The 25718-nt window shown below is 42.1% G+C and overlaps 1 protein-coding gene across 1 annotated transcript; it reads left to right on the forward strand.

The window, feature by feature from the left end:
• Positions 1–1533: 1533 nt before the first annotated feature.
• Positions 1534–20343, forward strand: cdh19 (cadherin 19, type 2). Its single transcript, XM_084034259.1, has 12 exons — positions 1534–1662; positions 5842–6219; positions 6349–6643; positions 7934–8053; positions 9663–9830; positions 10807–10997; positions 12346–12599; positions 14055–14191; positions 15083–15204; positions 15443–15560; positions 16649–16900; positions 18290–20343. The coding sequence occupies exons 2-12, from the start codon at positions 5974–5976 to the stop codon at positions 18799–18801; spliced, it is 2415 nt and encodes an 804-aa protein (XP_083890385.1). The 5' UTR covers positions 1534–1662; positions 5842–5973; the 3' UTR covers positions 18802–20343.
• Positions 20344–25718: the final 5375 nt, after the last annotated feature.

The following is a 25718-nucleotide window of genomic DNA, read 5'->3' on the forward strand; positions in this document are numbered from 1 at the left end:
GGGAAGGCTGGCGAGGCCACTTTGGAGACATTTTATCCCTACGATGCTAGCTGCCCCCCCGTTAGAGCATTCTAATGATCGAATCCATTAGCATTGTTTAGGTTTGTAATTAGCCCCTCGGAGGTTAGCGTGTGCACGAGAAGCACGTAACGAAGGCTTCTTTGGGGTATTTTAATCCGAAAGGTTATTCGGTCATCAGATAAGAAATCACTCCGACAAACTTTTTGCTGGTAATTGGTGTGACCACAATTAGCGTGGCTGTCATAAAGGGTAAACGCTGCTCCAGCGTGGTTCACTCTTTAGAAATGGAAAGAAAACACAAATGATCAACAATCAACAATATTCTGTTAGGAGGATAAGAGCAGAGAGGAAGATTACTATTAAAAAGAAATCCCAAAATGTACAAAAACAAGAAAATTACAAAGAATTAACATACAGCTACAGAAATAGAACTTGGAAAATCACTTTCTTTTTGAGTACTTTTGCATGCGGACTCAAGTGTATCTGACTTGGTGATTGTTTGCTATGGTAGAAATGAGCATGAATTAAGCTCCATAGCTGGTAAACTCTCACAACATTAAATGATTCCACTATTGTAACAAGCACTAGCACCAGTGACGAAGGTGTTTTGTGTATAGGGGCTTTTAATGAGAGAGTTTACAGAAGTAGGAGTGAATCTCTGGATGTGATAGTGGAGGCAGAGAAACGTGGAAAAGATTAAAAACTGTTATAAAATAGTTTTTAAAGCATCATTTCAACTAAACTCAATAACTCAATTGTTGTAAACGCGTTGTTTACATCGGTGATGCAAAGACGGCAATAAAACTGTCAGTCCCGCTCATTAAGACACACACCATTCTTCATTTTTCATCATTGAGTCAAACTGCTCACATGATTCTTGCTTCAATGCACATCTGTGACTTTTTGTTATTCATATTCCAAACATTGATTTATAAGAGGATTGTTTTTTTGATACTTCAGGCTGATGGACCCATCTTTCTAGCCCGGTGAGCTGAGGTGACTCAGAGTTGACCCATCCTTTATTTCACACTATGGCCTTGATTACGAGTGTAAACAACCCAGGGGGGCGGGCGTGCAGGGGGGGGGGGGGGGGGGTTGATTTTGCATACTCTGTGTCATGACAGGTCAATTTTTAAAAATGCGACCACATCAGGACGAGGCGTGCGGGAACAGCATGCCCTCGCTCTTGGATGCCAAAAAAACAGACTGTTGCCGTCCTATCACTATCAGAAAATAGTGGTCACGTAGTGGATGAATTACCATCCCCTCCCTGATCCGGAGCAACTCTAAGAAGCGCCTGATTGTTCGCAAAAACGGGGAAGGAAAAATCCGGAGAGGGTGAAAAGATAGAAATCCATTTGTAAGTCTGTGACTGTTTGCATGGGGATGAAGGCCCTAAGTGTTCTGCAGCGTCCCAGACAATACAGCCTGTGTTTGTTCTTCCCCGGGAAGTTTGAGAAGAGCGGAGAGGAGGAAGAAAAGGGGGAGGTCGTCAGCAAGAGGGTTTGTGAGAACCACGCGCATTTCGCTTCGTGCTTTCCAGTACCGGGGCGTTGGGCTGAGCAGATTGTGTCACTTCTACACCATGATCTCTCTTGGCGGCGGTTGGTGACAAGTGGACAGCAGAATCAGCGCAAACAGGTGGGTGTTGGTGGCCGACGCTATACGTCCTCATGTTTTGTCGGGTGGTTTTTAGATTGCAATTTCATATTTTACCCAGGGTGTACAGAGGAGGACAAAGGAGTATACAGATGCTTTCATTGTGAGATCCAAAATGACTGAAGGAGTCCAAGAGGGGTTCTTTGTGTCTGTCACAGAGAGAAATCAGCATCTTTTAATGTGGTTTCTGGCTTTTGTTGTCATGCCCTATGAAATCCCTTTCATAGAAATATACACTTTTTAATATTTTTTTTTTTATGGTGTTGAGTAAGTGACCTCTTTGTGCCAGTCTATAGTATGTGGAAACACAACGCACGCCCTTCAGCACATTCCACCTTCGTCAATATGAAAAAAAAAGTATTCAGAGATTATTCAACATATGCTGGAATTAAATGAGTGTCATACCGTTTCAATAACCTTTCTATAAGATGGGACTTTCAGGTGTATTTCCAGTGAAATACCTTTGCTTCTCCAATAGTTGGAGAAGACTGCAGAACATCCTCAGTGTAAGAGGGGAAGAAACCTTGGCTGAACAATGAAATGTGTGGGAGCTAACATGATCCAGTACGTTGTGTGCAGAAAGTGATTCTCCGAGTGTCCTCCACGTTCTGATATTCTTCGACTTTTGATGTGAAACTTTTTCCCCGCAAACTTCTTTTATTGTTTTATCGCAACAATTAAGTCTTTAAAGATAATTGCTTGCTTTAAATTCTGCACTCTCATTTCTTAGCCTGATTGTTTTTGATGGAAAAACGAGACAAAGTCCTATCGCCGATTAACGTCGGAGGAAATTCGGTAATGACTTCCACTCGTTCACATAATAAAATAAATGACTCACTAGCGAGGACACGATAGCTTGACATTTCCCCCCGTCGCTCGAGCTCTAGTCTCTGGACTCGTTTAGGGTTACATGAAACATTAGGGAAACATGAACTCCATGTCAGCGTTGTTGTTTTATGGAGCTGAACAGTAAACAACTAGTCCCATGAAAGACTCCAAATGCCAATTAAGGACGCGTCGTCTTGGAAGGCTGAACTTAAAGAAGCGGAGCTTAACAGATGGATTCGTCTTCAAAGATGGCAAACGGCTATAGACTCTATGTTTAGATCCGCTGTCACACTTTCATATTTTTCCCCCTCATAATGCATGAAAAACTACATAATTAATGCTCCCATCAGGTTAGCATTAGCAGTTAGCGTCGGCGGTGCATGTGTGTCATTCACAATGTCAACCCGAAGCTTCGCTTTCTTTATTGCTGCGTTTGGAACATCTTTAACAGCGGCGCGGAACCATTTCTACCACGGAGGGACATTTTATCAGCTCCAACACATCACCATATAGGGGAAATAATGCCACGGTCTCGGCACATCTAGTGCTTAACATGGTGAGACTGCAGCCCATTGTCATTCTGTCATGCGGTCGAGTAGCATACTGTACATACAGGCTGCAGGAGGTCTGCTGGAAGTGGGAGGGAAGGCCCATCAGAGCTAATGAATGGCTGTCAACCACGGGGCACTCTGCATATCACGCAGGAATCTTTTCAAAGGGAGAAAATTGACCACATACAGAATTGATATTTTATTTTTAATGGCTATATGGATTCACGTGATGCCATTTTGAAATCGGACTTTGGCAGGGTCACAATTATTATCGAAAACGCTATCAAGTGAGCTGTCACACTGGGACATGTGTTTTTACAACTCCCTAATGCCGTCGCCATTTACAGACCCGGAGATTTTTTGTAACCATTATTTTCCCCGAATTTCATCACTTATTTCCCAAAAAAAGGCCCGTCTTGTTAAATTGGCACCCAAACATCTGTTGACCTGTGCACTATTCACAGCCACATCAGGGGAGGCTGATACCGACGGGGAGGATTTCTAAGCGGGACTCTTTGGCAGGTTGGCAGCTGAACAGTTGCTCGGCGTAACATCATCGAGGGCTGTTGTCTAGTTTTGGCTCAAGGCGTTCGGTTTGGGCGCGTGCTTGGCAGTCCCATGAAAGACCATAACGGCTCACGATTCACTGGCTACTAATTGGACTGTCACTCCACAATGCTCCGAGATATGAATATGGCCCGTAAAAATAGACACACATAAGCACCAACACATACTCCCGATTCGCGTTCTGTGTCAAAATTGAGTTTCAGAAATAAAAGCCTTCATCAGTAATTCATTTTAACCAGCTCATTACAAATGGGTCTTGGCAGCTAATTTAGTTTTACAAGATTAAACATGAACATTATGGGCTGTTAAGCATTAATACTGTAGCTAACTGCTGAAACAACGTCTTGAAGTATACTCCATATTTTAAATTTCCACCGGGGCCACTCGTGCTACTCCTGTGCAGCTCTTTGGATTAAAGCGTCCACATATCGGGAACCTATATGTTATTGTGCTGACATAGCAGTGTAAAAAAAAAAACCCCTCTATTAAAATGGTTTAGAATTATAGCTGTTGTGACTTCCAGCCCCTTAATAACATCTGATCCCACTGAGTGGTGATGTATGGTTCTGCTGCTTGACTGGAGAGCAGTAAAGTCGGGTTCAGGGTCTCACGTCGTCTAGACAAATAATTTGTGTTCCTTTTCAAAGCAAACAACTATAAGACAAAAGTCTGAAATGAGGGGAAACATGTTTACAGGCGGACCCACCTACGCTGCAGAGGCAGAGATACTCATTTCACAGGAGACATGAATTGCTAATTTACTTAAGAGAAAAGAAGAGTTTGACACCGGTGATCACATTTTGTTGCTTTTGAGTGGATGCGACTAGAAGGAATAGAAAACACACAGTTAATCAGTCTATAGAGAAAGGAACTTGATGAATGCGTGGACGTTTTTATTCTCGTATTTGTGTTGTCCCGACTCATTTGCTTGCTCGTCTGACTTTCACCGTCCTCACGCTCTTGACCCTGACGCACGTTATAATTGCATCGATTCGACTCATAGTTTGTCCGAGGCATGTGTGCCTCTGTTTTCCACGTCCGCGGAGACATTGATCTAATTAGAAATCTTCATTAGTCAGCTGCAGAGTGCAGTGTCATGCTTAAGGAATGATGTGCAGGCCCTCCTCCCCCCTCCCCATCCCCCCCTGGGTGAAACACAATACAGGGTCTTGTCTGCATTTTAAACAGAGGGCTGTTTTCAGATGCCCGTGCTGGATAATTCCCACAAAGGGTCTTTCTCTGGCTTGAATATGCCACACATCTGAGTTGTTGTTGAGCAATACATTTGGCATATCTCCCCAGTCAAATAACAGGAAAGCCTCATGTCATCATAGAAGGACTCTGAAGCCCCAAAGGCACGATGACCTCATCAGCCTTCATCAACATCCCATCATGTTGAATGGATTTAAACGTGTGGTGATGTTATTTAAGTGTATTTATTATACAAAGGGGGATATTGTTAGCATATATTCATGTTTTCATACAGTTTTAATGTCAATGTTTGAAGGTTTGGTCACGTTTGTACTAATATGAAATATATATAAATGGCTAAAGCTACAACCATTTGTTATGTTTCGCTAACATTAAGAATGTCAACCATTTATCCATTTTGTTTAGCTCACTTTAACTATTTCAACCATGTGCCTGACTGATGTTAACTGTTTCAACCATATTAATACATTTAGCTCACTGTTTCAACCATTTATCATTAATAAAAAGTAATGGATTAAATATAATTTATTATCCGAATGATTTAAACATATCAACACTTAATCCCCTACTTTCTTAGCCAACAATTTCACACATAATTTACATGCACATTCAATTGGAGCTCATATTAGTCAGCGTTGCAGTAAATTCATATTTGGTTTTTCCCCCCTCATAATTTAACAACCATAGAAATATTTACAGGAGCCCTCAAGCAACGGCAGAAAACCCCCTGAGCTACAAGAACTCCTTGTTTATAATCACTGACAGTCATCTTTTTATCTACAGTATGCAAACAAGTTTTTCATCCACTAAAAGCACTTCTATTTTCAGACAGATATACACCGCCTTTAAGCTTTATGTTTCATAGAAATAACACATACTCCACGTGACAGATGCCTTTTTGCATTTTACACTACAGATGTAAGTTTCCTCATTTTGCAATCTCTGTGCACTGCTGGAAATGTCTCACTGCAGCCATTAATTAAATTGCTAACTTTTATTCCAGAGACATGAGCGTGCATACAAACCACATGGTAACGAGATGGGATACAGCACTCCCTGGAGTGACTTACTGTGCTGTTGAATGAAGGATTGGTAACACTGGAACCGGTGAAACCTCGTCTTCCGTCCACCGACCATGGGAGGTGCAGAGGAAATGCACGGATGGACAGTAAAAATGAGCGTGCCCAGTGTTTTGGCCATGGTTGCGGTCTTTTCTATGATTCCTGGCGGGGTGCTGAGCGATATGAGGGGTACTCAGGGTCTGGAAGCCCAACAATTGGCCCAAGGGTCCACTCATCTGCACCGTCGCCTGAAGAGAGGCTGGATCTGGAAACAGCTGTTTGTCCCAGAGGAAGATCCCACTCCTCGTGTTATTGGCCAGGTACCACTCCAGATTGAATGTCCTCCATGTCCTTGACAAGCTGCTTCCCTTTCAAAATGCTTTTTTACGTTACTGAAAAGAAATGTACTTTAAAATCATGCTTTGTTGCACCTCTTTTTCTTTTTGTAGCTCAAATCCGACTATGACCGAGGCGAGTTTCACATCAAGTACATATTATCAGGAGAAGGCGCCGGCGATGCGTTTGAGATAGATGAGTATACCGGCGAGATTCGGACACTGAAGAAGCTCGACCGAGAGGAGAAGGCGTTCTACGTCCTTCAAGCCCAGGCTATCAATAGGAGGACCAGCGAACCAGAGGAACCCCAGTCCGAGTTCATCATCAAGGTGCAGGACATCAATGACAATGCCCCGCAGTTCCAGAACGAACCGTATGTGTCCAGCATCCCTGAGATGTGTGAAATCGGTATGTTTTTAGAAAGGCAAGAGGAACATTATATTCTCCGGTAAAAAAAAATTGAGAAAAAAAAGCACAGGCAGGTAAAATTAAGAGAATTTACTTCACACAATGGATGTGAATGGATTTTGATCGGTGTCGCTCACAACCAGGAAAACGTCTGTTTAAAAATTCAACAGCAACATCTGTTTCCAAAATCTCTGCCCCCGTAACTCAGGATAATCCACAGACCTCACTCACTGTCAACAGCTTTTACTGGATCTGCATTGTACTGAATGAACAATACAATATAAAAATAATAAAACACTTCACAGTGAGCTCTGTGGTTTACCCAGACAAAAGGGATTTTCATTGATTTTGATGAGCGTTGCTGTTGAAGTCTTTTCATCGAACACATCATCAAAAATTGTACTATTAAGTGCTAAATAGCGAATGTTAGCATGCTAACACACCGAACTAACATCTCATCATCAGCATAAAGGGATATTTCACTTGTGTCGAGAGAATTTAGAATATTATTCAAGCAAAACGAGTGATAAAAGCTGACATTTTCTATTGAACTAATAGAAACTTGTTATTGACTTCATTGTTTCCAAAGATATACCTTTAAAATGAATTTTCTTAACTTAAATCTGAAGACAATCAACAAAAGGTTATATGATTGTCTGTCATCTGTCCCCTTCAGGAAGTTAAAAGTATTGGATTCTGAGTCGTAGCTTGGATGCCTTTTTATGGATAACTTTCTTATATAATGTTATTATAACCACTGCCCTTTCATACCACAAACATTACCATTTCAATTTATGTGTAATCTGCTTTTGCAGCGTAGTATCTCACTCGTAATAAATCATAATGCGTTTGACTCGGAAAGAGAAAGCGAGAGGGGGGGTTGGAAAGCTCTGAGGAAAAGAAGAAAAAATAGAGTGCATTCTGGGGGGAAAATGAGATGGACGAGGACTGAGGGAGAGGATATGGTCAGTGGAGAAAAGGGTAGTGAATGTGAAAGAGAGGTGAGAGTGAAGCGGAGTGTGATGCAGAGAAAAGGAGCAGCAGGTGGATCGTGAGAGAGATGTCGCTATAGGGCTGGAGAGGTTGTCACACACACCTGCACCGCCTCGCCGAGTTGTGAAAGGCCAACGCTGCTCCCCCACTGCCTTCCTATTGTCAACATCCCTCCTCTAACCCTACTTCCCCCCCCTGAGCCAGACAGACAGACCCTGCAGGACTGTGGCATAATCACTTTATTTCCCTGTCGAGCTAACTCTGACTGTGTGATCCCCCCCTTCCTTCCCCCCACAGGGACCACAGTGGCCCAGGTGACAGCCACAGACGCTGATGATCCCATGTTAGGAAACAGCGCCAAGCTTATCTACTCCATCCTGCAGGGGGAGCCCTACTTCTCCGTGGAGCCAAAAACAGGTGCCACTTCCAGACACTTCCAGCTTTGCAGTGTACCGACTTTACTCTTAACCAAGGGAGGCTGGACAGATCTCTCAGCAACCCTTGTCTGGGCTATTAGGGAGGCACACTGGAGATTTGGCTGTGGGGGAAATAATGTTAAACTTCATGAGTGGGCTTAAAGAAATAAAGACAGAAGGGCATAAATCAGACCGCCAGACTGAAATCTGTTTGGTCTTTTGGCGTCTCCCTCTGGTCCGATTCACTTTTGACAAGTTGAACACTACTTATCACTTTGGAAATTGTATACAATCCCTCGGCAACTCTATCTCTTAAAACAACTGTTCACAGATTAGGCTACTTTTATTTCTTTCTTTTTTTAAGCCAATGGGGAAAATGTGTGTTTCCATCCCTGACGGGAAATTGGTTCAAGTGATGCCAATGCATGTACACTTACACCACTTATTTGTGTGCTTCAGAGGTCAGTCGGAGCACTTCCCACACACATTGTTGACCTGAACTGTGAAAGGGGTCGGGGGAGGGCGTTATTGACGTCAGACAAATGTTTACATGCAAATGGATGCAATGTGTAAAAGGGCAAATCTAACTTTTTTTTTAGGGGAAGCAAATGCTTATTGAAGAGTGGGCAGCAGTCAATTTAAGCTGTAGTCTTGCTCTTGGCTTCAGTTAACCTGTCAGGATAAGCCTGGAGATATTTCATATTTTTCTCATTGTCAACAAACCCCCATGAAAAGACCAAAAAAAAAAACAGCGATGAATTGATCCTACAAGCACATATTGTCTGCCAAAGTCTGATATACAGCACATTGTTCCTCTGAGTCATAGAGCTCCATCGTTGTCCAGAATCTATTAAAAACCCATCAATGAGCCTCAGTGTCGCTCTGCTGTTCCTTTTATTGCAAAAGAACACGGCACGTCACAGCCCTGATTATGTGGAATACTCCTAAAACCAAATATATTATAATCCGCCGCTGTCAAATTGTCCCCCAACAATAATGGTATTTACTCCCGTTTGTGTAACATTTGCAAAAAATTGCAGTGTCCAGCTGTTTAAGGAATTCATAGCCATTTTCTTCTGTGGGAGTGAATGGACTCGAGTCTGACAGACATGAAATTATTGGAAGACGGACTGACAAATAGATAGTTGTCTTTTCATGAGGAAAAATAAAGAAAAACTGCTGTTTTATCCCTTAAAAAAAAGGAAGAAAAAGCGGACCATCTAAGTTAGGATTCCTAGCAGGAATTCCTGCTGAACAGCTTATTAAAGACAAGATTAGATGAATAAGTGGTTGAAATATTGACTCGTCGATCATTTGCCAGGTCGATGTAATTCTCCTGATTTAAATTGTGTTTTCTTTACCGTCGCCCACAGCCTCCACTAGCCAGACAGAGGAAGCATTAGTCATCTTAAAGCCCCCTTGATATCGCTCTGTATTAATAAAGTTAGCAGACTTTATATTCATTGTGGTGCAGTTTTTACTGCAAGCCCTCTAGAAGACTACTTTCCTCAGTTTACTTACATTTTGCACAAAAACAACAAGGATCACCACCCACAGATCCCCTGAACCTCTCCTGCACCTCCGCTCCGTCTCTCCCCTCCACCCTGCAGGGATCATCGTCACATCCTGGCCAAACATGGACCGCGAGGCCAGGGATCAGTACCTGGTGGTGGTGCAGGCAAAGGACATGCTGGGCCTCAGCGGCGGCTACTCCTCCTCCACCACCGTCACCGTCAGCCTGACGGACGTCAACGACAACGGGCCCACTTTCCAGCATCGTGAGTCACGTCAATGAGTCACAGTGATGCCGTACGATCTCACACAATCAATGGGAGAGCACAAAGCGTTGCAGACTGAGAGGACATGTTTAATATTATACCTAAGGGGCATTTATTTGATCGCACTCCTGTTGTTCGGGTGGGTGGTTCGGCTCTCTGCGTCTTGTTATTCAGCCGGCAGCCAAAATTAAAAGACGACAGTCGAAGAATGAGAGAGAGAGTGAACGAGATGGGGGGGTGCATGAGTATAAGCGTCCTCCACTGGATGAATTTAATCATTCACACATGAAAGGACATTTGTCATGACCTTTAGAAACAAATCTAGCATTCTCAGTGATAAACCTCAATAAATGAATGCCCTGGGAAGAAATCAATTCTGTGGAAATGAGACGGCAAGGATGATACCTTTAACTATTAATGTCACATTCACATTCATTGTCGGCGCTACTGTATCCCCTGGATTATAGGTTCGGGCACAAAAGGACTTATAAATATTGTATGACCACACTTCACTTTGAACCGCGCCCCCTGTTTTGTAACATAATTGGTAATTATTATCGTTTTTTTTTGCATTTTTATATTTCACAGTAGCAGCTGGTTGCTGTGGAGTTCCTCCCCCGTCGTGGCAGCCGTCCAAATAGAGTCACTCAAAGACACAATCACATTTTCTCATCTTCTTATTAGAGTGAGGCCGGGATTATGTGGAGTCGCCGCAACTTATCTGTGACTCACACAAATTGACCCTCCACCACAATGTTCTCCCTTCTTATCACTTTACACACTAGCAGACTCTCTTGACTAGCTATTAACAACTCTCTGTCAAGTTCTGTCGAGTACATTTTTAGTGAAGAAACTTTTATTTATTTATTTATTTGTTGTTGTTTTTTTTCTCCAAAATGGATCTGAAGTGCTGATAAAGAAGTGATTCAACCAGATTCCGTATTTTGCTTTTTTAACACATGCTCGTCTCCCTCAGACCTGTACTCCTTCGCCGTCCCTGAAAACGCGGCGGTGGGCACCACAGTGGGCAGGATTATGGCACAGGATGGAGACATGGGCATGAATGCCAAGATGACCTACAGTCTGGAGGACGACCTGGAGGAAAGCAACACCTTTATCATCAAAACAGACCCAGTGACGCAGGAGGGCGTGATCCTGCTAGCCAAGGTCAATACATATACTCGACATCAGCTCTGTGTCTGATGTGTGAGTTTCATACATTCTTATTTTAATTGGAAGTTTCAAGGGCGGTTAGCGTAGCCGGCAATCAAAGTACGGGTGGGCACAGAGGCCATTAGGATGCCGAAACATTATCTCTACAAAAAAAAAAAAAACTCCTTTTAATCTCCGGCGTTTTGGGGATTTAATTAATGTCACAGACACCGACGAAATATAAAAAGAAAAAAAATCATTACTTCTGATAAAGAGGGCAGGGCAACATGTCCTGGAACTGTGCAAACACACAGACAGCTGGCAGATGCAGCATCAAAGCCTAGCAGACACGACCAGACACGACAACAATCCCACGCCCGACAGCTTTATCAACTCCTTTCCAGGTCACAAACATATAGATGCATACTCTGGGCCTGTATGCACAATAGACTACTGTAAACCAGACAAGGGAGAACCGTTTACACTGATGAGTGCACGTCTGTGTGGCACATACAGGGAGTTATGGGTGGGAAAGGCTGCATGCCTCTGGGGAAACCATCAAAGTCAGTGTAGGTCTGTGGGAGCAGCTTTTAGAATAAATGCTGAAACAGTGTTGTTGTACAAACTCAAAGCAAGCGTGGGCATTTTTGGGAAATCACTTTTGCCAAGACTTGACCCTCAAGGTTTAGTTTTTCTTTATATACTGCTTCATCTTTAATAAAGCATTCATTCGTTGATATATATTTTTTTTAAGTTACTGAAGCTGCCAAAAAAATACAATACAATACGATATTTATAGAGGACCAAGGATAAAATGGAATAACTATGTACAAGTGCTTCAAAATCGTGTGTACTTGTGTAAATGTACTTCCATACTGAAGGATGACTGTTGTTTTGCTCGTAGACTCCCCACTTTGTTTTTCTATATGCTTCTTACAGCACGGGAGAATTCAATTTAGATGACGTGGTAATGAAATAAGAAAAAAAAACCACCTCGTTGTTATTGACTCGCAGAATCATTTTGGAAAAGCAGTAATGGTTTGCATGCTGTTTTCTTATTACTGGCATCATAATGTCCGCAAAAAAAAAAAAAAAAATCAATCAAACTCAGCATTATTTAAGCGCGTGCTCACAGCTGGCAGCTTATTGACATTGACTAAACAATTTCAACATCTAATCTGAGCCGTGTCCTGCTCCCACGGGAATAATCATCTCTCTTAAGTACGAGTTGGCGACGCAATTTTTGAAAAGCTGTTACTGTTTAAGCCCGCTTAATGATGATGAGCCAGTTGTTTTCTGCTTCTAACAGCCGCTGTATTAATGTGAATCGTTAAAAAAAGAATGTATTTCTTTTCCTTCCCAGCCTTTGGACTATGAAACTAAAAGACGTTTTGTCATGGCTGCAGAGGCGGTCAACGACCACGTGGACACCCGCTTCCTAAAACTGGAGGACTTCAATGACAGGACGACGCTGAAGATCGTGGTGGACGACGTGGACGAGCCGCCCGTCTTCCTCTCGGCTGTCTACGAGTGGAAAGTCGCCGAGAATGCGGCTGTGGGAAGTGTGGTTGGCAGCGTTAGTGCCAGAGACACTGACACAGTCAACAATCCCATCAGGTACGGCAGCGTAAACCGTCTAAATCACCAGGAATGGCACCTGCCACCCGACCGCGTGATAATGACGAGGCGGAGGCCCGAGCTGGTGGGGGCGGAACGTCCCGAGTCAGCTTCCTCCACGGGGTAGAAAAAAATCATTCCATTTCAAATAGTCTTACTGGCTCGGTGCATCCATTTTTACCCTTGATCTCTGGATACCCCGTACATGGTCATATTTATCTCATATTACTTCAGTAGGAAATGAGCCCTGCTGAATAAATCATGACTGATTTTCTTTTTTTTTTTTTACACCTCGCAGGCTTTTCTATCTATTGCTGTGGTATTATCACAAAGCGACGTGGCTAGGACGTGGGAATGTAATAAAGCACCATACGAGGTGGCATATGGAATTGAGATTTGCAGTCATTTGCAACTGGGGCACGTTGCCGAGGAGACATCAGCAGTACTGGTGCCCGTAGTCCATCTCAGCAGAGCTTAAGAGTGGCAGGTGCTGCATATCATCCTCAGCCTAGCGTCTATTACTGTCCCCTTGGAGACGGCGTCTCACTGATTAATAAATTCAGCCTGACATTTTAGGAATTTTCCAGAGTTCTGCTAAATATGATTAAGTTTGCTTTGGTCAGAGTGGCTCACAGACATAATATAATTCCATTTCTTAGGGTCCTTTCCACTCCTGGTTACACTAATTCAACCATGTGTTATAATCACTTGTATTAATGAGTGTTAAAGGTAAGTTTAGTGTTTGCTTGGTGTGTGTGTGTGTGTGTGTGTGTGTGTGTGTGTGTGTGGCGGCGCAGTGGTGTCCGGATTTGAACTCGCTGGCCGGCCAATCTGATTGGAGTTTGTCCCGGCAGAGTGGGTTTCCTCCCACAGTTCAAAGACATTCAGGTTAATTGCTGACTCCAACTGGCCTGTAGGTGTGGATGTGATTGTGAATGGTCGTCTGTGTCTGGGCGACTGGGAACCGGCCTTGGCCCCGTGTCAGCTGGGATCGGCTCCAGCCCCCACCCCCCCACCAACTAGTCACCAACCATCAGAAAACAAGGCCCACTGATGTGTGTTTATCACCACCTGTAACGTCGTGTAGACAGTGGATGAATCATCCCAGAAAGACAAAAGTCTCTCTTTGTTTACAAGATCCCCTGTCTCGCTGTCTTCTTACGCCGTACGTCCTCACTGATGACAAATAGAAAAAGGCCTTCGTCAGGTTTGATATTACATTTAAATAACTGGGGGAACAAATACTCAAATCTGTGCTTATGCCAGCTGTGTGAGCTGCTTTGTTTTCACCGTGTTATTGTCTCCGTGAGCGCTCTTTTTGTTCGATATCTGTCAACAGATTTAAAATTTTAAAAAGTTTGCCTAATTAATCTCCCCGCGGTATCACGATGTTCTGTTTGCCCAGGAAGCAACCTTGCCTGCTAAATGTTTGTCTCCCCGATTTTTTTCTTCCAGATACTCGATTGACAAAAGGAGCGATAACACAAAAGCTTTCAAAATAGACCCAAACAATGGAACTATAACTGTCAGTAGAGCTTTGGACCGGGAGACTGCAAACTGGCACAATGTGACTGTGGAAGCCAAGGAAACAAGTAAGGAGAATGTTAATGTTTGGTACAATAGCATCTTGTTCATGTCGCTAACGTTTATCCTGACTCAGTCAGGAAACTGGTTCAGAATAAATTCACAGCTATGATAAATCTTTGTAGAGTAATGGTTCCCTGCCAGAAGTACTCCTGGGGGGGTAGAGCAGATGAGATAGCATAACAATTATGCAGAAGCTTAAATTTAAAAATAAAACCCTACAATTTGAAAAAAAAAAATGGAGTCAGCTGTAACACCTAAACAATAGATGTTGCGTTACTTTTCATTATGTGTGAACCGTGAATGAGAACAGCCTGAATAGTTAGTGAAATGTAAAGTATAAGTGTATGAAATAGTTATTTAACAGCATTTTATTACATTTTATGCTGTAAGTATTTCATAAATGGTAGAAATAATTAGCTAAAAGTAATGAGACGACCAGCTTCAGCCACTCCAAGTGATAGTAGAAATACAACATTGACAATTTGACCAAATACAAACCAAAAGGACCGATACAGGGGTCTAAAAGGGGGTGGTCATCCTGACAATGTCCAATTTTAAGTAAAAATGCATCCAAATTACATCCAGTTTAAAATTAATTCAATTAATGTGTCAATCAAGGAGTACTTCAAAAGGTAACTGTTACTACGACGACTACTAGAAAACCCTTAAATCTCCGTAGAATACTTTCTTTTTCCGGTTTTCTATGTTATATTGTATCCTGGGTTTGGAGGAAAAGCTGTGAAAAGTTGATGCTACACTATTTTCGCTCCACCGTCGTGTATCTAGAAGAAGAAACATTTGTCAGTCTAAAGCATTATTTTGACAGAGCTTTTACAAAGCATTTATGATACATGCACCCAGTGGACTCCAGCAAATGTCTATCTTCACTACTGCAGCGCCGAACCATTTATCCTCCTCTGTGGTGGTGTTCATCAAAGTGCTGGACATAAACGACAATGTGCCAAGGCTTGCAAGAGATTACCGGCCGTATATCTGTGAGGGAACACAGGCGGGTGAAGTATGTATATTATGATGCGCTGATGTTTATGATTTACTTTGTAACAGTGTGGCATTGAGAAACGTCCATGAAGTGGACAGCAAACATTCTCATATTGCAACATCTTGCATGACGTCAATGTACTATTTTTAAATATCAAAGGACGCTTGTTCTGGCATTGAGCCGTATCGCCTGAAGGAAATACAAATGTACATGGAATCTGCTGTGTTTTTCTCAGTTGTGTCCTTGTGTTTTCCAGCTCATTCAGCTGCTCGGTGCCGTTGACCCGGACGACCCAGTGGGGGGACACCACTTCTACTTCTCTATGATCCCCGAGAAGCACATCAATCCAAACTTCACTATCAGAGACAATCAAGGTTTTATTCAGTTGGTGGAAGATTTGTTTAAAGAAAAATTAGCTAATTAAGTCAAATACATGAAGATTCTCATAGAAATATAGTACCAGAAGTCCAAATACATTATGCAAACCATCTCAGAATATTTTTATTACAATCGTTGATGCCTGCGTATGTGAGCATCAGCTGCTAAAGATGGGGTCTAAGCTCCCCCCCCCTCTGTTTCTAGTCCTCATGCTAAGCTAACTGCGCTGTCGCAGCGAGACACTCAGCATGAACTAATTTTGTTGCACCAGGAAATTTCATCCTGCAAATGACTCACATTTTCCTTTCGGGAGCTTTAAGCCGGGGGACAAAAGTGAATACATGAAATCAGATGAAGCCGTACTTACACTCCCAGTTGGTGGCTGGATGCAAGATGATGAACCACAAACCTGTATTAGCAGCAGTTTAAATGTGTGACAAAGGCAGAACTAAAGCACTTTTTTTTTTTTTTGTGATTACAAAAATTTGAATTTAAATGAACACATATACCCGTGAGTGTTTTTTTTGTTGCCAGATTTTGGAATGAAATCCTTCAGTGTGTTGTTGTTTTTTTTCGTGGCTGACAGCCTCCCGAGTAAGTAAATTGAAAGAGCGTTTGCCTTGTAGTCAGTAGGCGCTCAACCCTTTCTCAGAGTTTGTTATGAAAATGTGCAAGAAATCAAACAAAAGCAGTGTGCAGGGATGATTACATGTGTCCAATACGTTTGGAATTAAATGCATGTAGGTGCGACGTATGGGTGGTTGGCCAGTCAGCAACCAGGAAATTCAAAATGAACCACACGTTTAATAAAAATCCAAACGCCACAAGGCATATCTGACTCCCAAAAGGTTATTGCCAGGGGCCTTGATCAAATCTTACGGGAGAATCTGAAACACATTTTCCAAATTCACTCTTGTACACACGGAAAATGTGATTTGGCAAGGTGCTCTGCACTTTCAGAGAGCTCGGATTTTAAATCACTTTACTGTGTCAGTCGAATTCCAAAATATCAGCACTCACAGTGGAAGCAGTACTCATGTTTTTTTTTATGACATTGAAAAACCTCTGCTCACTTTAATTTCAGACAATACAGCCGGCATCGTGGCACGCAGGAGTACTTTTACACGCAAGGATCGAACCCAGTACCTCCTTCCTGTCGTGGTGACGGACAGCGGCTCTCCAGCTCTCTCTAGTACCAGCACTTTGACCATCAGTGTGTGCAGCTGCCAGCCCGCCGGCCATTGTCCCACAGGGGGGGTGGAGGCCCTCGCCATGTCTATGGGAGTCAGCCTGCAAACCTTGTTAGGGCTACTGGTCTGCCTTGTCACACTCACAGGTAAGAAAGTGCAGGTCCAGAATGTCAATGTTCAAATAACGATGTTTATCAAAGGAACACACTGGCTTTTTTTGGAAGTCTTAGCATCAAAATAATCTCTTTCTTTCTTAAAATTTGAATCACATACATAATATTCATACATGAAATTTGACCTCTGCATTAAATCCATCCTAAGCATTTAGGATGCTGCTGTAAGCCGCTCCAAAACATAAGATACATAAACATGAGAAAATAACAAATATTAGATGAATTCATTTAAAGGTTGAGTAGGTCATTTAGAAAAAACGCAAAAACTTTGAACGCATCGTTGAAACTGTAAAAGTCCCGCCCCCTTTGTTCGGTCTGCTGTTCAAAGCCACTCCCCCAAGATCAGCAGAGTGCAACCAGGAAGTAAGGATTGACAGACGGGCCTGACTTTTTGGATTGGACGGGGTTTTACAGTCCTGTCACGGCCACAGATGAATTGTTTTTATGTCGGATTATTTAATGTATTCATTGCTATCGGTGTGGATTTCAAGTAATATAACAGCAAGTGTGAGATAGAATCACCTACTCAACCTTTAAATGAAAGATATCTCAATATGGAGCCTGACAAAACAGATTTGACTCAAAAGAGTCAGCATTTTCTTTTTTTGTTTTTTTGTGGTAGATGGATAGATAAATGTATTGACATGTTGATCGATGAAGTCCTACCGATGTTTTTTTGTCGTTAAAAAGTCATTCTTTTTCAGCGGATCTGTTGAGCTAGAGCAGCTGCACCTCACATCGTTTTGGCAAGTATATAAACGTGTGTTAAACAGCGGGATTTTTTCATTAACAAAATTTGCACTTTCATTTGAATCCCCTTTTTTTAAAACTCACCAGCGTGCCTTTAACAGACGCTTTTAAAATGCTGCAAGCTTGCAGAGCAATGATGTCAGGTAATGAGTATACTGGTTGCAATACATCAGTAGCAATATCGTCCTGGGACGCTGATGGGTTTGCATAGTGAAGAGCTTTATTATGACCTCGGCTGCTTTGTGTCCTCTCCGTGCCCATCACATGAAAGATTAATGACAATACCTGCTATGCTAACATTCTGTCAGACGAGCACAATGCACGCTGAAAACACAGCAGAATATAATAAACACCCTTTTAACATTCTGTGCCACGTGGAGCAAATAAAGAAGTCTTTCCTTTTATGTGTGAGCTGGAATTAAAACAGTTATCGCCAAATCTGTGTTTCATTTTTGCGATCCACGGGAAGTTCCAGACAGACGATGCTGGCCGTTGTTTGTCGGCGCACAAGTACGCCGTATGCTCCATCAGGCAGCCTCGATGCTTTTCTCCCCGCTAAGCTCATGGCCTGGTGTTTAACGGTAATGATCGCCTGCTGTTTGATGTCTGCAGTGCTGTCAGCGCTCACGCTGATGGTGAGGAGGCACAGGCGGAAGCAGCGGGAGGGATCGGAGGTGGAGGTGAAGGAGCTGGAGCTGCCCGAGATGGTTTCGCAGAAGGTGCTGTATTACGGAGAAGCAGGGGGTGACCTGGATTTCTGCCAGCCCGTCGTCCCATTGCGCCATCACCACAGGAGGAGGGAGAGGAGGCTGCGTCGGGAGGACGTCAGGGCCAGCATCCGGATGTCCCTCAGGGAATCCCACCTCATCGGGCCGGACGACGACGTCTTCAGGCAGTTTATCCTGGACAGGCTGACGGAGGCGGACCAGGATCCTTACGCTCCCCCGTTTGACTGCCTTCGAACCTATGCATATGAGGGCTCCGGGTCTCCCACGGGGTCCCTGAGCTCACTGGAGTCATCTGCCGCGGAGCTTGAACCTGAACAGCCTGCTTGTAATCCCAGACCCTACACGGTTCGACTCACCCCTTGGTATGGGGGAGGGGAGGAAGACACTGTCTTCTGAGGGGCTCTTCTTCTTCTTCTCCTCCTTCAACGGCTGTTCTAATCATCTTTGCATGACGGGCTGAGCTTAGGCAAGTTTAAAAATGTCAAAATCAGTTTCAGACAAATGTTTTTTTAATGCTAAGCTAACTGGCTGCTGGCTGTTGCTTCATACAGTATTTATCATACAGACATGTGTGGTTTCTTATTCTCACATTTCTCTGAGCGAGAAAGCGAAATGTATTTCACAAAATATTGAAGATAAAATCAATCTGTAATAGTAATAATTTCGCACATGTCTTGTGTATCTGGGCCTATTTTTTCTGCTGTATTATTTAAAATTCTATGTATATCTCTCATGTTGTCCCAGTGCCTTCAAATCAAAGGACGAGAAACTCACTCTTATGCAACAATCAAATGGCATCTTTCATACGTCTTCTTACTTTTCTTGTAGAAGATAATTACGCAGTGTTTGCTAAAACCATCTGGTGTTTTTCCTGACAAGCAACCTCTCATGGTTGTGCATATAATGGCATGACATGACCGACGTGTTACTACGGAAACTGCAGTTTGCGTTGTCCGACCTTCCCAGTATTATTATGGAATGAAGTTGCCATGGCGAATGCACCATTACTTCTCGCTCTGTTTTGTTCTCCTCCAACCCCTGAGCAAAGTGTTACGGCTCCATAGTCGCTGCCACACTATGTTTAGCTTGTTGTGTCACACTGGGTAGGTCGTGCTCAGTGACTTCACTAGACTTTTCTACTTTTTTTTTTTTTTTTTTGCTGAAAATAGCTGCCTGCTGCAATTGGAAAATAAGTAGTTGAGAGCAGCTTCTGTTGGCTGGGAAACCAAAACAGTGAGTTTGAAGTGGAGAGGAACAACAACGGTCAACCCCTCAACACATCACACAGTCACACCATCCATTGTTTCTTTCAAATAATATCCATTCACGCAGCTTTCACCAAATCCTCTTAGCCTTAATTGATCTAAGCTTTAATCAGAACGATGGTCACGTACGCTTTTAATGCAGCGACGGACCTATTTTGTTGTTAAGCTACTTGTTACATGAGCAGCCTATAATGGGATCCAGACTGAGGTGCATTCAGGCTACTGAATGCACAACTTGACCGGGTGAACTGTTGCTTTCTTTTATTTACATGACGTTACTAGGTTCACTGTATGTACTGTTTCCTGGCTACACCCACACAGACAATTAGCCACTAGTGAGTACGCCCAGCTGTTGGGAAAAAGTCCCTTTGGCAGATGTTTTATATATTTATAGTGAAACAATGCTTTATTACAGTTTGATGATATTACACGTGTTGTTTACAGCATGACTGACCTGTGAAATTTACATTTCTGGTAATATATGTAACATTATTCACTCCTTATCATGTTTTACATTCTCATAACAGTTTTGTACTGTACCGTATGTGTATTTTGTATTCTACATTATGAAATTATATAAATGAACATGCACCCTGTCTGTATGGCAACATGTTTCTTTTGGATGGAGATTTTTGTTTCCTGATTAGCCTTTTTTCCCTCCTCACAGAAAATTTAATTCACATACAGAAGGCTATCCATTAAATATGAACTCTTTTAACATGTATTATGCCGTATGATATAACTTTCCGCTTTTTGTTGAGTCACGAGAGAGCAGATCACACGACTCATGTAAGCCAATCAGCAGCCGGGAGAGAGAGGGAGAGCGCGCGGGTCACTGGCAGCAAAACTCCAGCAAAGTAAAAGTTTGAGCGGAGAAAAGTGGGCTTGATTTGAAATGTATAAAGAGAGTGATATAGAAGAACACAACAGCTATAGCAAACTGAAGAAAAAATACATAAAGCGGCCAGCTCACTGCTTTCCTTCATTTCCGCGGTGGCGTTGCGTGGGCGGCTGCTCGCGGAGTGGCTGGAGGTAATTGCAGGGGGCTCTGGTCCAGCCCCCTTCACCTCCTCATCCACTAATTGGGCTGTTTTCTGCCTCTGAACGTTGACCCAGTGCAGTTCTCACGACCAGTATATAAATGAACCCGTTTGGAGAGCGGTTGGAAAAGACTCGAGGTAAGAGACGGCGTCGGAGAAACGGCTAATTGCTCGAATCTATTCAGCTTTTCCTTTTCATGCGGCGGCTACTTGTACGTAGGTGCACCGCTCAGCAGGACAATTTTGCGGACATCGCTGCAAATCAAAGTGAGCTTCAAATAGCTCGCACAGTTGGAAACAATCTCTCCAGCCAGCACTTTTTAGACTAAATCATTGTCTCACAATGACTTCTAAAGACCCAGGTGCTTTAAAAAAAAAGCTCTTTTTAAAGTCCTTTCAAACCGATCTCCACAGTCCCACATGGAGGGTATTGGATTTGCCCATAAAGGCGCTGTTCTAATTCCCTTTTCAAAAAGTACCTTAATGTCAAAAGTCATTCAGCTCCTGGTGTCATTTAACCTTCTGAATTTCTGTCATTACCCATGGTGAATATCACGGCTAATTTAACCTAACAGCCCCTTTCTTTGTGTAATTATACCCATTACAGCAATGTGAAGGATTTCGCTCCGTCAACTGTCTCCGTCCTCTGCACAGGTTATGGATTTCGGCTCTTCTTTTCAAACCCGGTGCCAAACTCATCACAAAGGGCCACAATGCTCACCGGAGGGGCTCTGAGAGGGGACTCTCCTTTTGGCAGAAAGTTGATTGAAAAGATGCCTGAAAGGATTTTTGAGACCCATTTTTATATATAAAAAAAAACAAACAAACAAACAAAAAATCATGCAATCATCAACATGCACGCCTCAAGGTTTGGCTGATCAGATCATTCAGTGAAATGTGAATTTAATTAAAGAGCGTGAAGATTAAGATTTGGTTAATAAATGTATGTTTCTCACGGTTGTCAGCCAGCAAGACTAAAATGTGTGCACATAATATGTGTGGTATTGATTTTTTTTATATAACACAGTGTCCATAGTGCCAGTATTTGTGATTAATGATGATAAACAAGCAGACGGAAAACAACAACGAGCTCCATACCTCTCATATCAGCTCCCTGCTGACACATAAAATGCTTGGGAAGATGAGGATTATATGACTAGTCGGATGGTATTCATATATACATTTAAATCCTTCATTGATTAACCGCTGATCCCAGTCAAGTCACAGTTGAGCAGATGATCAAGCTGGCACCCAGCAGCTTCCACGTGTGAGCCTGTGCACACACCACCGGGCTGTTACCGCCCAGCAAGTGTGCTGGCGTCAACGCCGACAGCAAACGTGTTAAAAGATTATGCAAACTTTTAATATTTGGGGATTTACGGAATACGTTTCCTGCAAATGATTTCACGTGAGCTTTCAACACTCTGGTCCGTTAATGAGTTCTTCTCCTCGTTGTGGGGAGACTTGGGGATTGGTACGCTTTGAAAAGAAATTAATAGGTAATAAAGCTTTTCAAAAACTCTGGAAACTCCTTTTGTCGCCCATCAGAGACTAATTGGTGGCTGTTTGGAGGGTTTTAGACCCTCGTTTACAAGTTGATAGTTTCGCATCATGCCTGGGGCTACTCGATTATTATCAAGACTATTCGGGCTCGAGCTGAATTTTTGTTTTGGCTGAAGAGACTGTTTTCCATTGCAAATTGACCATTTACTAAATCCCCTCCCCCCTCCAGAGATTCAATCATAGCAAAGCAAGCGGGAGGCCTGATCTCCACATGCTAAAGAGTAATACTCCGCATATTAAGGGTTGAGAGGCTGGTCTCTTTTTATTAGCCTTTGTGTACAACTGTATGGAGCTGATTAGACAGTGGGTTCATATGGTTTCACCCTCCGGTTGTCCTCGGGTCAAAATGACCCGAAAAATCACTTCAATTGTATTTTTTCAACTTGAAATTTGATGACTTTCATTGATTGACTCCATCATAAGAAAAATTAGATTTGGCTCTTATTCATATGTCCATGTAGGCTGTACATAAAAAAGTACTAATATTGTCTTCGGGTCAAAATGACCCGACAGTCACAAAAATAAATACATAACCCGACTTATTTGGATAATAAAACTGCATAAAAAATTCATTTTTGCACATGTCTGCTTCTTTCTTAGGCTATAGAAATACAAATATTACTTACCACCTATACAGTAAAAAATAATACAGTTTACAGTATCATAGAAACAAGTGGTGTCTCCTGAATACATGTGAAGAGGGAAAACTCAGGTAAGTTGTGTCTTCAGGCAGAATATATTTGTTGTTTAAAATTCAAATTAGCTGCTTTGTTTTGGGGGTTTAGTGCAGGGGTTTGACCCGGAGGACACAGAATATGAGGATCACGGGGGTTAATGTAAGCTGTAATAGTCCATTTGAAGGCCAATAAGCACATCATAACTACTAACTTAAGTGTTTTAACATTCTCTACCAAATTGTCCCACAATTATAATAATAATATTCTTGTTTTGGGCATTTTCTCGCTTATTATTACCTAATAAAACATAAAAATGCATCAAGCATCACTAAAGCATAGCGTTGAATGCTGAATGATATAATTTCCCAAGTTCCCATCTGATTAAGAGGTCATGTCCTCTCACTCAGACCTACAAATCAAAAACTAAATGTGGATATAAAGGTGCCGCGCAGCCATTAAAAAACCTGATAGTGTACATAAAAGCATATGAATTACTGCCCTGACATTGTTGGCCCCTCATTGAACACAACCACAATGCAGCACACACTTAAGGTTAGTCGTTTCCAGCTCGCTGATGATGATGATGTTAATTCAGGAAGCAGCCATTTTGGAAGCACCGGCCCGATTAGTGTGACTTCTTCCTGGAATTAGAGGAGAGCCGAACAGACTGTGATTGGAGAGTTAGTGAGCCTGCAGCTAATCACCAATCATCATTTTGACTCCAGCATGAAATGAACATTAAAAAAAAAATAGCATATCCCGCCGTTTGGAACAGTTTGTGTTATTTTTACATGCGTCTCATATTTTTCACTGTGCTCTTCTCACTGGTTCATGGTTGCTGGGTTTGTTGGCACCCACACACTTTGAATGAGACATGTTTTTTTTAACATTTGATGATGCTTATTAACTATGAATTTTTAATGTTTTAAATAAATTCTTATCATGACTTGATTTTTTGGGCCACTTGGGGGCAGTGTAAAACATATTTTCATATTTTAAGTTAATGTAGCTAACATGCTAACAATCTGTCAAAGTGGCACAAAACACAAGTTGAATTGATTTAAACAAACGCAACTAAATCATGTGTTTTCCTTCGTTGCGACTCATCACAAGGAAGCGTTTCTCTCCATAAATGCCATCAAAATACTCAAAACACTATTTTCAGCGATTGGCTTTTTCCAACTCATCTTTTTTTCTTCTTCTTCTCGAAGGGCGCCGCTTCTTTAGAAACAAACACTTTCCGCTTATCATACATAACACATCCACTTGATCCGATTTCATATTGTTTTTTACTTTGGTCTGTACTGTGAACACTGCTGTTATGGAATACCAAAGGCCTCGGGTCCAAAGTGAAAAGTCCCATTAATAAAGAAGAGATTACTTTCACTCGCTGTCAAGGCTCTGTGCTGCTAAAGGATTGATGCTCTCACATTAAATCAGCCCCTTGAAAGGTCCTTCCAAAACTCTATGAGTGCCAACTGTAAAGGTGATTTTTTTTTTCTATTTTGTTACACTTTCAGGGCATGTTCAATGATATTATCAAGGCACTGATGTTGGAATTTTGTTTTTGTTCATTTGTTGGTTTGCTCATTTTTTTTTTTTGTCATTTATGTTTGCACACTTTCCTTCTTTCTGCCCTCTTTTTTCCCCTTCTTCCTCCATTTCTTTCCTCGGAGCCACAGGGTTTGTTGTTCACTTTTTGTTGTCTGAGCCATCATTCAAAAAATGCAGGGCTTTCTTCTGACAGGCACTGAAGCAAGGAAATGAGAAATGACTTACACAGTTTAGCTCCTCTTCATTTTCACTTGCTTTATTATTATCAAACACATGCGCACCGCGTTCACACACACACACACACACACACACACACACACACACACACACACACACACGGGGAAAACGCTGCACGTACTTTTCACAGATGATTAGTGAAGTCTCCTCAGCAAAAAGACACCCAAATCTGTAAAGTGGTGAGAGGTTTTTTGTCAATGTCCACACATGACGTACAGTACATTTAGTAGACTTTGACACTGCGGAGAGCGATGGCCCCTTCACACCACTAATTAGCTGTCATTCATAATTGATTAAAGTCCGAATGTGAATAATACATTGAAATTGGATTTTATTTGGGGCGTCTCGTCGGCTACGTTTACGTCGACCAGAGGCCGGATGTAAACATGGCTGCATAATTACAAAATAATTAGCTTTAGCTAATCGCGTTCAACGGAAAAGTTTACTTTACACTTTTTTTTTATTATTTAATTCCAAATTCAGGACACGAGGAAAGGCTGGACATCCGTCCTGGACTTTCTCTGAAGGCATCACTTAAAATCTGACAATTAGCCGATTTTGACTTTCTTGGAGGATCTTTTTACTTCTTCCTGAGAAGAATGCAAAGATAGAATAATTATAGTTTTCTCCGTTCCTCTTCATGCATGAATCGGAATGTTAATTGTTGTTTTTTGGTGGGAAAAATATCCAATCAGTCAATCAAAGTACACAGATGGTTTGCTGTGAAAAGTTAGTGGCATCTACTTCATTCTCTGTGCTGTTTATAATATAGAAGACAAAACATTTTTAAAAAGCTGAGAACAAGACTTTGGTGTTCACTTAGATTCTCTTATTGCATCCATTTTTGTTTTATTATATATGTTCATGATGGGACGCCAATATAAGAACGTGGATTGAATTTGACCAGATGTGCTTGTGATCTGTTTTGTTGAATAAACAAAGAGAGTTATGTTAATTAATTGATGTTGATTGCCAGA

The sequence above is a fragment of the Eutrigla gurnardus genome (genome assembly GCF_963514095.1).
Source record: "Eutrigla gurnardus genome assembly, chromosome: 18".
Classification (NCBI taxonomy): domain Eukaryota; kingdom Metazoa; phylum Chordata; class Actinopteri; order Perciformes; family Triglidae; genus Eutrigla; species Eutrigla gurnardus.

Bases quoted from the DNA above. Each gene is read 5' to 3' on its own strand.
- cdh19 (XM_084034259.1), top strand. From the start codon at position 5,974: ATGGGAGGTGCAGAGGAAATGCACGGATGGACAGTAAAAATGAGCGTG. The intron at 8,054-9,662 runs GTGCCACTTCCA...TCCACCCTGCAG, and splicing joins CTCCGTGGAGCCAAAAACAG to GGATCATCGTCACATCCTGG. The intron at 10,998-12,345 runs GTCAATACATAT...TTTCCTTCCCAG, and splicing joins GCGTGATCCTGCTAGCCAAG to CCTTTGGACTATGAAACTAA.